The sequence below is a fragment of the Falco biarmicus genome, chromosome 3 (genome assembly GCF_023638135.1).
Source record: "Falco biarmicus isolate bFalBia1 chromosome 3, bFalBia1.pri, whole genome shotgun sequence".
NCBI classification, from domain to species: Eukaryota; Metazoa; Chordata; class Aves; order Falconiformes; family Falconidae; genus Falco; species Falco biarmicus.
This window is the reverse complement of record NC_079290.1, coordinates 18,555,280-18,569,345: the sequence shown is the minus strand read 5'-3', so window position 1 is coordinate 18,569,345 and position 14,066 is coordinate 18,555,280. Positions and strand designations below refer to the sequence as shown.

Genomic DNA, 14,066 nt, shown 5'->3' with positions numbered 1-14,066 from the left:
TCACAAAAGCAAAGATCTTCTTCCTTGCAAGGTTTTACAAAGGATACGATCTGACTGAACTCTCTTCAGTACATATAAACAACTTTGACAGTTTTTCTCCTCCCTCGTCTAAGCACACTGAAGACTACAGCTAGTTCTATGCCTGCAAAAAACACAGCTTTGAAGAAAGAAAACCTCCTTACAGTTCGAAGTTAAATATTTACTTAAGATTTTTTCCTTAAACGTGGAACTATTCTTACTCACAATTTCTCAGCATAAATATATTTAAGATTTCTTGCTACTCCTCTGAACAGGAAATCACTACAATGTCAATTAGTCAAGAAATGCTAAAAAAATGAGTTAAGAAAATGGCTAATTCCATGGCTCTAACTGCAACAATACAGAATTTGATACCAAGAAACTTTCAAACTGGACATTGTAAAGGAAGCCTTCCACCCCACCAGCATCGCAGGCCTCAAAAAATCACGGGCACTTCAAGCACAACATGATGAGGTTTATGACAGAAAGCTACTTCTGAAAGCTGAACTGAAAGCTCAGTTTTATAGTGGATTCCTTGTTATTTTAAATACGAATCAGCAAACAAAGAAAATGATGACAGGTTAGGAGTTTAAATACAGAGATTTATATATATTCTTAAAAGATATACAACAAGAATTCTTTAAAAATGTAATATGAAGTTTATTGCATACACCATTCCACAATCATTTGGAGATACGAGAATAAATACAACAAAACCTTTAAGTTACTGATGGTGGGAGATATATATCTGAACAGAATTGTCTGTTGAAGTGACATAAATGATCTTGGAGATTACTGAACCATTTGTTTTCAAATTCTGTGGCTGATGCAGTTACCAATGATGACAGTGCTGAAGGGCCTATGCACTTTACCTCACCTTGAAATTCCTCCTTCAGTTTTTCTGGTATAATATCCTGCCCCATAACCTGCAAACAGAGTAAGAAAGAAGATGGGAGAAAACAGCAAATGTGACATTAATAACGGATTTTAACAAGAAAAGCCCTTGACACATGAACCACATGCCATCCAGGAGAAGTTTCCAAGTCATGATCAAGCTGTCTGCCTGTTGCAGTCTGCAATAAACACTGAGAACAAAGAGCCCAAGCTTCACAGCCGCACAACCCTGCCCAGCTTCTGGCTGCGCTTGTACAGAGGGATTTTTATTCTTGGAGTAGCAGCGGAAATTTCAACGCCAACTTTGCATTCAGTGCTCACCTTGCAACAGCACCAACACCGATCTACTCCTGAGGGGGTGTGAGACCAACTGAAGCAAAGACAGAAGTTTCCTCTCTCAACTTTTTCAAAACCTGAGATAGTCTGCATCCTACTGCCCTCTTATGGATGAAGCTCCACAAGACTGCCTGCCAACCCGGCAGAGGCTTGGCTTTCACCAACTTACGGACAGCAAAGCTAAAATTTCACTGGCTTCCTTTTGTTCCTTAAGATGTAAGTCCGAAACTCTATAAATAGCATTAAAAATGCTTCATCTCTATAAAGAAAGCCATGCAGCGTTACTCACCTCCTTTGTATTTCTTTAAAACTAGAACCCAGTACACCAAACAGAACAAAGAAATAATGTAAAAGGATGTCTCTGGCTTTTTTCTGAAAAATGTTTAATACTTTTTCTGGAAGCGATTAATACTGCTGTGGCCATCAAAGTAATATCCACTTCTATTTCATACTTGTGATTCACTTTGAGGCATCTAAAATTCCCGAGATAAAAATCTGCATCCCAGGAAATAAACACCGATGATGCATCTGCAAACACAAGTCCAGTGAGAAACTTGGAACCCTGAACATTCCCAAAAGGAGAATCTCAGCAGAACAGATACACCTGCATGACACAAGCCAGCACTACATATGCATCACTGTCAGCTCCAGATAACACGCTACCGCGGCAACCCGCCCCAACTAATTTACTGTGCTTCCTGGCACAGTTCATTAGCTCAGAGGAGTGTCATGCTTACAGGACGTTGTGCCTGAACTGGCTCAGGTACCTCAACCAGTCTTTGTATAGCTGAGAACTTGCACACTATGAAACAACCCCTTACCTTGGTCATCAACAGCAAGGAATTTTCACGGAAACCAAGTTGTGCCACTTTGTCATCAATTTCTTTTTGTCCTTTTCTGTTATTCTCTAGCACGAAGGACGACTGTTGCAACTGGGTAAGCTGAAGTAAAAGCCTGAAATTAAAGAGGCAGTTAAAACAAGGCACAGCTGGCAAAAGAGTAAGTCAGCAAACCTAAAATCAACCAAAATGTAATACTTTAAACCAGTTCTTCCTGAGTTTTGCCGACTGCAAAAAAATTAATACATCCGTATCAATCTACTATGGGTATGGTATATCCATGTTATGACAGAAGTACTGAGAGGTACTTTTGAAAGGCAACATGCCAAGTATCTCTGGTTGCTCTGTGCAAATGTTCTTCTCCCCATCTATTTGTCACACAATTCAAAGTGCGGATCTACTAGCATTAACTGCAGTACATCAGGTGTCCCACATCCTTAAGGCCTAACCAGACAGCAGCACATTTTTACCTATGGCAGTGATTATCTTTGTAACCTAAAAAGCCAGAAATCTGGGGTGTGGGGGGTGGGGGGTGTGGGTGTTAGACAAATATCAAACAAAAAAATCCTCCCCACACAGGCCAACCCTGGAATAGTTTCTAAAATCTTTCATCACAGTTTTATGTTCAAGGCAGTGCCCCAGAGGTCACCACCATGATCCTGTGAAGGTTAGGTGTCATGCTCACAACATGGCTTCACGTCACAGAGGGACTCTATCAGCAACGGCTCGAGCGATGGTAGTTTCCAGAGTCTTCCTCACACAAGGATTGTAAAACACGTCAGCAGAGAAAATATCTAAGTATATTCAACCAAGAGATTTAGCAGTATCATTACTGAAACTATGTTTAATTCAAGCTTTATGCATAAAGAATGACAATTTTTTTAACACATTTACTAAAGTTACATGAAGCAGGTGTTATAATAAAGGTGTGTGGTTTTATGAAGAGAACACTTAAGATGGAAGTTTTTGTTTGAACATTATAAACAACATCTGCAAATCTAGGAGAACAAACCATTTATAAATTCAGTGAAGTTTTGACTGGGAAATTCAAAATAAAAATGGAAAACATTTTTAATTTGTAAAACATTTTTGTTTCAAAATGTTCATCAACGTAACGTAAGAAAGAAAGAAATCTCAATGAAAATTAAACAAAATCATTTGTCCAATTTTCTTTTTTGTTGGCAAAACTACAAGAGTCAATTATTCATGATGCTTTAACACAGAATGTTATTTCCTACAAATCCCAATACTAAAATACTTTTCCAGGTGCAATTTACCCTGCACATATGTTTATGCAACACCCACACCTCACTTAAAATCCAAAACCTGAAAACATTAGATAACCTATTTAATACATAAGCCCTGGGCACAGGAGAAGCTTACCCTGGACAAGTGTATCTGCAAATATAAACCACAGTAAGACTTTGTGAAGCTGTGGAGCCAAGCGACGAAATCCCACACTTTATAATTGTCTTAATGCTGAACCATATACACCAGAACAAGCAACACAGATTATTTTAATATGAATGTAGCTTTGAATATTCAATATCAGTATTATCTATTAACTTCTCCCAAGTAGTAATTAAAGTCACCATCTCTTAGTCTGAGTACGGTTAAAAGCTACTATATCTTTTTTATATTTCTTAAATCTTGCCCTAACAGGACAGTTACAAAGTGTTCTCTGTAAACATTTGTGGAAGTTCATTAAATGGCTTTAAATACGTTCAGTGACTCATACATTACTGAGAGGCAAGATAGGGGGAAAAAAAATCCAAGACTATTTCAACAAACCCAGTTCCTAATTATGTCTTTGAAAGATTATGTTTTGGGGATTTTTGTTGTGCACAAGACATTTAGGAAGAGAGGGAAGAAAAGGAAAGAGCATTTTAATGCAGCCCTGTCAATCAGTTGTCTGTCACAGAGTTAATTTTTCAACCTCATCCATTATGCAGACGGGGGTATTATAAAATACATTTTTGCTGAAGCATGAGGCTTCAAGCAAATAAGACAGGTGGCAGACGCAAAAGGAAGACTGGCTACTTTTCCCCTTGGGGCACTTCTGCTGCGGTACCTTTAATACCGAACCAGGAAAAAAACCATGCTCCAACAGAAGCATTTGTTGAAGAACAAGTCCTTTTGTATATAATTACTGGAAAAGATTTATATAATAAGGTCATTAAAAAACGCTTTACTTCTCAACAGTGCATGACACTGGTTTACTCTTTCCACTCAGATTTAGGTTGTTCACAGCTACCATGCTAATGGATTTTGCTTTTTAGATCTGAAGCAATAGCAGGGTGCTTCTAAGTTAGCATGGCCAATGTTGAAACAAACATTTAAATTGAAAATGTAAACTGAAAATATGAAGGCTGAGAAAAACACGCTTTAAACTGTTCTCAATTTAGAGAAGTTAACGTTATTCTGAGAATATGTTTAGTTACCTTGCTCTAATAAATGAGGCACATGCCTTTATCCCAACTTTTTTTGACATGTTCTGCTCCCAGGACTCAGAAACTGCGTGTTTCCCTTCGTCTGTCTTTTCTGATTCTTCTGAAGCGCAGAGTTCTTTCACAGCTTGGCTGCTGCTACAAGTCACTGCATTCTGCCCCTTTGTTTCTGTAGCAAGGCTGGACCGAGGGCCTTCTTTCTGGCTGTCTGAACTGTGAAGCTGCAAATTAATCTCTCTTGCAGTTGGTGTTTTGAAACTACTATCACTGACACTAACCTCTTCAGACTGATTTAGATTTGTTTCTGGAATGACTAATGGAGAAAAACTTTGTAAAAGGCCCATATAAGCTTCAGCAAGTAACTTCCAGTACCAAGGGTTGAAAGGATGTAAGCAGATCAGCTGCTGCAGACACGTGATCTTTTTTTCTACGTTTTCCAGACCCTGGTAAATTGCGAACTGCAGGCTGAGAACCGTCATTAAGTGATCTGTGTTAGTAGCACCATTTCTCTAGAAACAAAAGGTAACAGATTAAAAACCAGAGTAGAACAGAATCATACTTTAGAGTCTAAAAAAATGTCTCCCTGAATAATGACACACAAATACCAGTAACGGTAATTAAATTGTACAAAACTGTGCTCTTAATTTTAAATGATACAACATGATTCAGATCATACATGATCAAGCTGACAGCATTCCCTCTAGCTGCCTTGTTCCAGTCTGAAAGGCAAGAAGGCCCCGAATACTGTCATTTGCTTATTTGCCTTCAGAGTTCTATACAGCTGCATACTTCTTTGCAGTATGAGCACCTTTTATATAAAATGAACAGCAGCAGCCAAATTCTAGCAAACTTCAGAGCCTCTAGATTTTTTCCTTTATGGGAAAAACTCAATTAGCGGTTAGATACTGCTTGGTGGCAGTTTGGCAGCAAGTATATGGCTATAAATAGGGAGTTTTGAACCATCACTTTTATAGTGGAAAGATTTAAGCACTCATTTATCCCCTTTCTTATCATTCCTATTACATTACATTAATTCTGCCTAGCAGAGCATGATATTTAGTCCCTTCCAGGACTACCAGCCTCCCTGCACAGGGAGCTCATTGTGGTACAGGGTGTTCTGATTTCTAAAGAGTGATTATATCTGCAGTGACAGTTACCCTCTGTTTACCAAATACTCTGAGCACTGAACATCCTAAAAGATTATACACAGGAAGATTATTTTTCCAGAAAACAGTCCATATAAAAGAACTACTGACAATATTTTAATGTTCAAAACTTAAAAGAAAGATTGCATTATGTACCATTTTTTCTGCAATATCCAGAGCTTCCTTGTGCCTTCCTAAGCGAGATAAACACCGAGCCTGGCCCTCCTGGACATCTCGTCTCATTGCAATGTTACTGGCAGGTAAGAGTAGCAAGCAGTTTGAGTATTCACACAGGGCTTTCTAGTAGTGTCGACAAAAAGAAAAGCCAAACAAAACAGTGAGATATTTTCGTTTAAAAGCAAGGTTGACAGCATGTTTTGTTTATGACTACAGTCACAAAGGGAATTCAGGAGCTAAAGTCCACATTTTCATTTCCCCAGACTCAGCTACCACCTATGCCAGCAACAGACAAGGGCCCTGGTACTACACAGCCAAACCTAGATGGTGATGAGCAACCCGAGTCCTAACTTGTGTTTAAGCCCTGGCACAGGATTCACTACACATCTGTCCACCTCACCCCCACCAGGCTTGACCCAGAAGGGATCATCTACCAGCCTGAGTAATATGGGACACAAGGTATCTTTCCCGCAGCCATCAACTCGATAATCAGAGCACTCAACCTAAATTTGAGGAACCTTGTTTCAAATCCATGACATTCTCTATGGGAAGGCTTGAACCTGCAAATACCTCACCTCACATGAATAACCAGCAAGTCATAGAATACCATAAGGAAGGTGAATTGCCGTAGCTCCTGCAGGGTGGTTCTAATTTGCATTAAATAATTCAATATTAATTGGGCAAAGGAAAAGGACGAGAACAAGCAACACTTCTGTAGCTCACTCAGGGCACTCACCAGGACTCCAATTAACATTTAAATACATTAAATTAAGTATTCAGTGAAGCTAAGACTGCGGTCTTGGTTCCTCCCCCTTTGTGTAAGTGCGCAGACCGGAAGACTGAAGAGCAATGCTCATTCTCCCATCTTTCAAAATTGATATTTAATTATTCCTTGCAAACTTGAACGGTTCTAACAGAAAGAGCTTCCAGGTGACAGACCCTAAATACTTCCTAGTAAAATGGCTGAAATCTTTTTCTTCCCTGTTGTTAAGTTTGCATCCCTTCTCAAGTGAAAGGGGGAGCTCCCCTCTGCCCAGCGAGTGCAGCAGCCACTGGTGAAAACAGATCAGAGGTCTGCAGGACACCCCTGTTTGCCTTGTTACGTGACAAAGGTATATAACCTGGCAAGGATCAGGCATTATGAATCCCAAGCAGATTCTACAGTCACCTATATCCTAAAAATGAGCACAGCTTAGATCTCTGCTGTCCTTGGCATTTCCTATCAAGTGGCCTAGGCTGACATAAAAAAGTATTCACAACAAATTAAGAGATTACTTCCCCCTTTTACTTATTTCCAGCCCTCTTTCTAAGGTCGGTGCTCTCAAATCTGTAATTTTATGTGCAGACTAGTTCTGGTTCTGTCACAGTGTCTGTTCTTCCTGAGGGTCAGCAGCCATGTCTGACCACAGCCTGAGGCATCTTTCTTTTTAGCACACACTTATGAATCCCTTCAGGGCGTCTCAGCTGAGACTGGAAAGCATCTGTCGGATATAGACAAGGCAGCAGCAGCTGTGGAATAACATTAAAAAGGAGATTTCAAAGCTAACTGAGGTACAAGATCCATAAATCCAATGGGCAAGGCGAAAGGTGTGGAGTCAAAAGTCAGCCTGAGGGCTCTGAAATCAGGGAGCCTGTAATGCAAACAACAGCCCAGAGTAAGAAGCTATTACAATTGAAACAAGGGCTGAAGCTGCTCATTTCAATGAGGAAACAAGGTAACAAAAGACTGGATCCTGCAACTAGGACTACAGAGGCAGGAGAGCATCCATGATCAGGAATATGGCTCAGGAAGTAGGCAGTGAGGGCTGGGTCTAGGACTACAGCAGGCAGGGACAGAAACGAGGAACATAAACACACCCCAAAGGCACAACCAGTCATAAAGAGTGAGGGGAAGCTGCAGAGGTGGGGCAATTAACGACGAGGCTCGTAAGCCAACCATCAGGAGACTGACAACTGCAGACAGCTTTCACCTGACAGCTCCGAGAAAGGTGAGCGGCAGCCAGGTGGGTGCCAGGATTTGACAGCCTTTGTGGGACAGGGTATTATCTCCAGGAGAAGAGAAATCGACATGCTTAACCCTGGCTGACTGTGACTTCCATGGCCACAAATACCAGCTCTGCTCACTACTGAACTGCTCGGACGTGCAAGCCTGATCTGGATCTGCGCCGGGCGCAGAGCGGTATTTCTGGCCAGTTTACCCTGACTTCACATGGATTCCTGGAAAGACGACATGTGGCTGGGGGAGCTTGCCAGAACACAGGTTACTCACGGTGGCCTGACCGCAGCTCAGCCAGCAAGGCCGGCTCTTCACCGGGTCACCGCGGCTGCCCGTGGGGCTGTCAGGCTTTCAGCACAAACGAGGGGCCATCGCGCTGGACATCACCACCCCGCACACTCCAGTCACCCCCAGGCTGTGGCTCGGCTTTTATGGGAATACACGTGCACATTCACTCGGCCCACCGGGGACTACAGGATCCCCCTGCTTTACAGCCCCACACCTGCCGCGGCCCAGGGCCCAGGCGCCAGGCCGTGGAAATACCTCAAACTCCCGCCGCCGGTAGGCCCAGTCCGCCCGGAACTTGCTGGCCGTCAGCCCGCCGTCGCCTTCCCCGCCGTCCGCCTCGCCGCAAAACCACTGCGGGCACAGCACAAACGCGTCAGGGGGGCTGAGGCCGGCCCCCGCCTCACCCCTCCGGCCGCTCCGGCCGCCCCCGCCGCCCCCCGCTCCTCACGCAAGGCTCGCAGCGCTTGGCGCCGCTCGGCAGCGCGGCCCCGCCGCCCGGGTCCCGCTCCCGGCTCGGGGCGAAGAGGGAGTCCTCGAACTGCCAGCCCCCCAGCGGCTCCATCCCGCCGCTCCGCCCGCGGCGGCAGCGCGCCCCCTGCCGGGCCGCTCCTCCGGTAGCCCACCGAGGCCGGCGGCGAGCCGCCGGAGAGCACCGTCAGCGGCGGCGCGGGCTAGAGCGGAGGCGGCGGGCGGCGGCCATCTTAGGTGGGGCGCGGCGCGCGGCCCGCCGGGAGCTGTAGGCCCGGCCCGGCTCCCTCCGCGGCTGCCCGCTGGGCGCCTGAGGCGCGGCGGCGGTGTGGCGGTGTCTCGTGGCCGCTGCAAGGGCTGGGGGCAGAGGGCCGGGTGGTCCCTCCGCCAAACCTAGGCCGGGGCGCTGACTGGAAGCGGTGGCGGGCCGGGTGCCGCCGGCCTTGCCAGCGCCGCGGGACCCGCCTCAGGGGAGCCGGCGGCTGCGCCTTGCTGCCGTTTGCCCGCTGGCCTGGGGAGGTGGGTCCTAGACGGCTCGCACCTCCTCGGCCCTGGCCCTGGGAATGGAAGTTTTGTAAGATCTTGTAATGAATAGTTGAACCTAAGTGTCCCGTGCTTTGATAAATTAATTGCATCATTGTGGAGTTGTTCTGTTAGTATCCTGGCCCAGTGCCTCTGTGGGGGTGGGTGGGAATGTGTTTGGGTAACTTTTCCATTTAATCTCAGTTCTGACCCAAAGCAGAAGGGGAAACTCATGAAATCTCAGGCTTTCCCAGATGGGGTTTCCCAAAGCCCCCTACACTGCACTATGGGAAATGGGGACACAACAAAGTGAAGACCAAACCTAGGGCTTCTTCAAGATGTAAATATTCTCAGGAACACCACTGCTCATTAACGACACCTAGGTGATGTTGCAGCTACCCCAGCTCTCTGCCCTGCCTCATGATATCACCGTACACACAGTGTGCTGTGTTTTAACTACTGCAGTGCTGCTTCCCCTCTCTGCCTTACCAGTCTGTCCATCCAGGAAGGTCCATTTTGCCCCAACTAATCACCGTGCAGCCTTGGAGGTGATGAGCTGAAAAAGTCATCCTGTACTTCCTTAACCTGCACGTTTATACCAGAACAGCTTTTGAAGCCAAAGCGCTGCTCACCTGGATAATTTTAAAGGTTTCATTCTAGTAGACATGTAAAATACGCGTTCTGGGTTTGGGGTTTTTTTGTTCTAAGGGGATACACGCTCAAAATATCCTTCCATACCAGCACAGCTATGACTGGATGTAGCATCAACTGGCATAAATCTCTGGGTAGAAACTCAACTTTAGCAGGTAGATTTGATCAGAAAAATCAAAGGAGATTGAGGTCTCTTTTGCTTTTATCTTGACATTGGCAAACGAGCCCTCCTGTACACAGGAAACTGCTTAGCTAGAAAGTATGGAGAGAATCAGGAGTTTGCTCGACATGCCTGTTTTCTTGTTAGAAGTGTCCAAACACATAGTTGCTTGTATGTGCACACCAAACCATCTGGCTTCCTCCTGCCTGCAGACCAGTGTGATGAGCTGCTACAGGACAGGCAGAGCACACAGGAGTCAGCCTGCAGAGATTTACAAGAGCGTCTAAGTAGTTACGTCTGCACTTCTCATGCACTGGACACACATTCCTTTCCCACTCCTCCAGGACTGCTGGTCACATTGCAACACAGCAGTCTAATGAGCAAAGCACGAAAATGCAGCACAATGATTAAGAACAAATCAAAAAGAAAAACCAAAAAAGAAACATGAGTAATCAAAGTGAAATGTGGCCCCAGCTCAGCGTAAAAGACAAAGAGCAAGGCACTCCCAGGGGCAAATCCAGGAGCAGCCAGTTGGCTGCCAGCTTGGATTGCGGAGTCCTCCAGGGCTGGGGGTTTCAGCCATTGTTGCCTCTGAGGATACCAACATGGTCTGCAAAGCCACCGTGTTGCAATGCAGCGAATGGCTTTGTCTACGAAGTCAGTGACAGGAGAGCAGTGATTCCTGAGCACCACACAGGGGGCCTAGCAGCGGGCTGCATGGTTTCAGTCATGTCATGGGCATAACATTGCCCCTCTTCTTCCCTCCTCCCCTGCCTGGCTCTCCCCTTCCCTCGCCTTGCCTCAGACATGTAAAGGGCTCCTAGTGTATTAGTTACAGAAATTAAAAAATGCAACTTTAGGAAATTCCTGCGCCTTGTCAGCACAGGAGATTTGCTCAATTTCTCCCCTAAGACCCGAGTCATCAGTGCAGCTGCCAGAACACAAATTCCCACTGTACTTAAATGAAGCCGTTTGCCTGAGTTTGCATGGCATGACTTGCTGCAGCGCTGTTAGCCTTGGCTTCACGCAGGTGAAAACGTCGTCTCTGGAAGATGCAGCTTTGAGGGGGCTCAGAGACACACAAGCCCTGTGAGAGCCTGCGCTGCTGCAGCTGCACTGTGTAGTCTGCTTCAGGGATAAAAAGAAGCCGTAGATGAATCTCTTCCTAAAGCCAGCCAAGGTCTTACTCTACCGCCAGCCTAAACCACTGGCTCAGCTCATGAACATTGGCCCAATAAAACAAATGGCCTCCAGTAAGTTGTGGTCACCAAGCAAGTTCCTGCGCATCAGCAAAACTATTGTAGCTGTTCAGAAGAGCATGCCTCGTTACGCTGGCAGTGAGGTGCTGTGACCCAGCTTCAACCTCGATGAACGTGGGCCAGGCTAGCGTGCTTCATCTTGCAGTCAGGGTGAGCCCAGAGAAAGCCTAGGCAGTGAAGACAATTCAAGTAATAAGCAGGAATCTGTCATGCTGCCCTACTGCCTGAGCCTTCTGGCCAGGAAAAGAAAATACAGTGCGGCAGGCAGAGCCTGTCTCAATCCAAACAGCCCTTCTTCTCCCTGCTTCCCAGTCTACTCTGAGGCAAAATTAATTCCAAATTCTCTCCCAGTGTTTCTTTAATTACTGATGTTATTATTTGCATTGTATTAGTCTCCGTAAGTCCTTGCCACAACCTGGCCACTCTTGCGCCAGGCGAATCCGCACCACAGAGGTTTCAGAAACCATCAAGCACGCATAGTGGAAACAAGAAACCTTGGCCAGCAATTAGGGCCCTATCTTGGTAGGCACTACCCACACACATCAGCTAAGGAATAAAGCAGCTCTCACACGGTTTATAGCTTTATTAAAATATGCTGGAAAGGAGCTGCCCTTGGAAGAAAGCAAAAGAGACTAGTTCCCTCCTCAAAGCAAGAGAGCTGCCTGCAGCGAAGAGGGCAGTAAGGCCCACAGGCAGCATTCCTCAAAGGTGGCTCCTGAATCGTTAAGTGGATTCTTCCAGACATTGTGAAATACTTGTACCTTGAGGGAAGATTAGTTTTCTTTTTTGACAGTCATAACATAGGCTCTTCCCTAAACATGTTCATGAAAAGAGGAGCAGCTCTTTATTTGCTGGCATTGTCTCACTGTCTCCTTCTCTCTTGCCTTTTATTTAGATTGCAGGTTCTCTACAGCGGAGACCATATTTCATCCTCTTTGCATGGTGTCACACATAAGGGGATATTGTCCGTGACTAATGCAGGAGGCTTAACACAAATAACATTTCATGGCTAGGGGCATACAGTAGTTATCACTACTACAAACTGCAAACAAAACCGCAGTTAAAGCTCCGATGAACTCAGATGAGCTCTAGCGTATCTTACTGTGATGGTCCGAGATGCAACTGCGGAGCTCAAGAGCAATCCTCCTTGAACAGTAAGTGGTCACACTGAGGGCAGAAAAAGACTGATCCCTCTGAGCCAAAGCTCCCAGAAGCTACTGACCCAAATTTCAGAAAAAGAATACTTGTCCCAAACTCAGTACCGTTTTGAAGAAGTGCTGGTAGAATCAGGATGAACCTCCATCCATCTCAAGCGAGCTGAGAAAGCAGGTCAGCCAAATGTGACCAAGAGGAAGCTACACTTGCTAAATCCAGATCTGTCCTTGAGGAAGGCAAAGACAGGACTGAGCAAAGGCAAATGAGGGAACTAAAATGACTCTCTACCTCTAAAGGGGAAAAGTGCTCCCACACCCTCATGCACTGCAGAAAAAGAGTACATTGTCACCAGGGCAGTACTCACGTGAGAGTGCAGAGCCCAGCAGATGAGCAGAAGGGCATCAGGCAAGAAACCAGGCAGGAAGAGATGACTGGGGAGGAGGAGACAACCAGAGCAGCAGCACTGCTCCAACCAGCCACTGAGTCCAGCAGGCAGGGAACCTCCTTTTGCTTCCTCATCTCTCCAGAAGAGCAAAACAGTCGAATCTAGTTTCTTTCTAAATTATCAAACCACCTCACAGTTCTAGTAAAACACAACAAAAGTTGGGAGATGAAGGGTCTTGCATCATGGAAATCAAAAAGTAAGAATTGTTTGTTAACAGAAACCAAAAGCTTTTTAGGGGTCCTTAGGACAGACAGGAGAAGACACATCCCCCACAAAATGGTTTATTTGCCTGCTCTACCTTAAGACAGTGCAACCTTTCAAACCCCTGGCAAGCCATATTAACTAGACGATAATCCTTCCTCCTCAGGCCTCACAAAATCCAATAAAGTTGTTATTGCCAAAAGGGTGCACTACACAGAGATGTGTCCAGCTATTAATGGGTTTTGCAACTATTTTCTGTCTAGCAAGATAAATGATGAACAGAATGAGCATACCCTTGGGTTTGACCAAAATGCTGTTGAAAAGAGGAAAAAAGCTTTCTGCAAAGACAGAAAGGTGGTGGTGATCGGGTGCCGGGGAGAATCCCAAAGCAGGGCTCTTCCCAGGCAAGCCCACGCATTTCCAGGACTGATACGAGTCGAGTGTCTGAACTGCTTCACTCTGCTGTGTAGCACAAGCACAGAGGTGGTACCCTGATGGGGTCTGTGGATACAAGCTGGATGCCGAAGTCATGGCAAATGGTGGTATCTCCGATCTACTGCTCTAACTGGAAAAAAACCCAAAAGACTCACTGCTGGGCACAGTGAAGTTTCTAAACCTGCTTCTATGCCCTTTTTTCTATTTTATCAGTTTTTCTGAAAACTCATTAACTTCCCCTGGCCACAGTTACGCTTGTTGCTTAATTGCTACTTGTGATGAAACCAGGCTATGGAGATCATAGCATATTCGTTACCTCTCTAGGTTAAAACTTTACTACTGCATTTTTCAGGACTGGGCAGGACTGGTGGCAACTCCTCTAGGACACCATTTAAGCAGCCTTGGCTGCTGTAGACCTCTACTGTAATGACATCCATTAAATAAAGCTGACTTCCTATAATATTGCTGTCTTGCAGGAACAAAGAGAAACAAATCTAAAGATTAGAGAAAAATATGCTACGTTGAAGAAATACACCCAGGGCTTTGAGACTGCCCTTGAGTGACCCTCACAACTCGTGCTTTTCCAGTCCTTCTCTCCTTTCCATACGGAGGCTGTCAGGGGAGGCTGCC

At 45.4% G+C, this 14,066-nt stretch overlaps 1 protein-coding gene across 1 annotated transcript; it reads right to left on the bottom strand.

Annotated features, from left to right (window-relative positions):
• Positions 1-654: 654 nt before the first annotated feature.
• C3H8orf76 (chromosome 3 C8orf76 homolog) lies at positions 655-8,979 on the bottom strand. Its single transcript, XM_056330407.1, has 6 exons — positions 8,589-8,979; positions 8,396-8,491; positions 5,836-5,979; positions 4,529-5,043; positions 2,070-2,202; positions 655-944 (listed from the first exon to the last, which is right to left on the bottom strand). The coding sequence occupies exons 1-6, from the start codon at positions 8,700-8,702 to the stop codon at positions 738-740; spliced, it is 1,209 nt and encodes a 402-aa protein (XP_056186382.1). The 5' UTR covers positions 8,703-8,979; the 3' UTR covers positions 655-737.
• Positions 8,980-14,066: the final 5,087 nt, after the last annotated feature.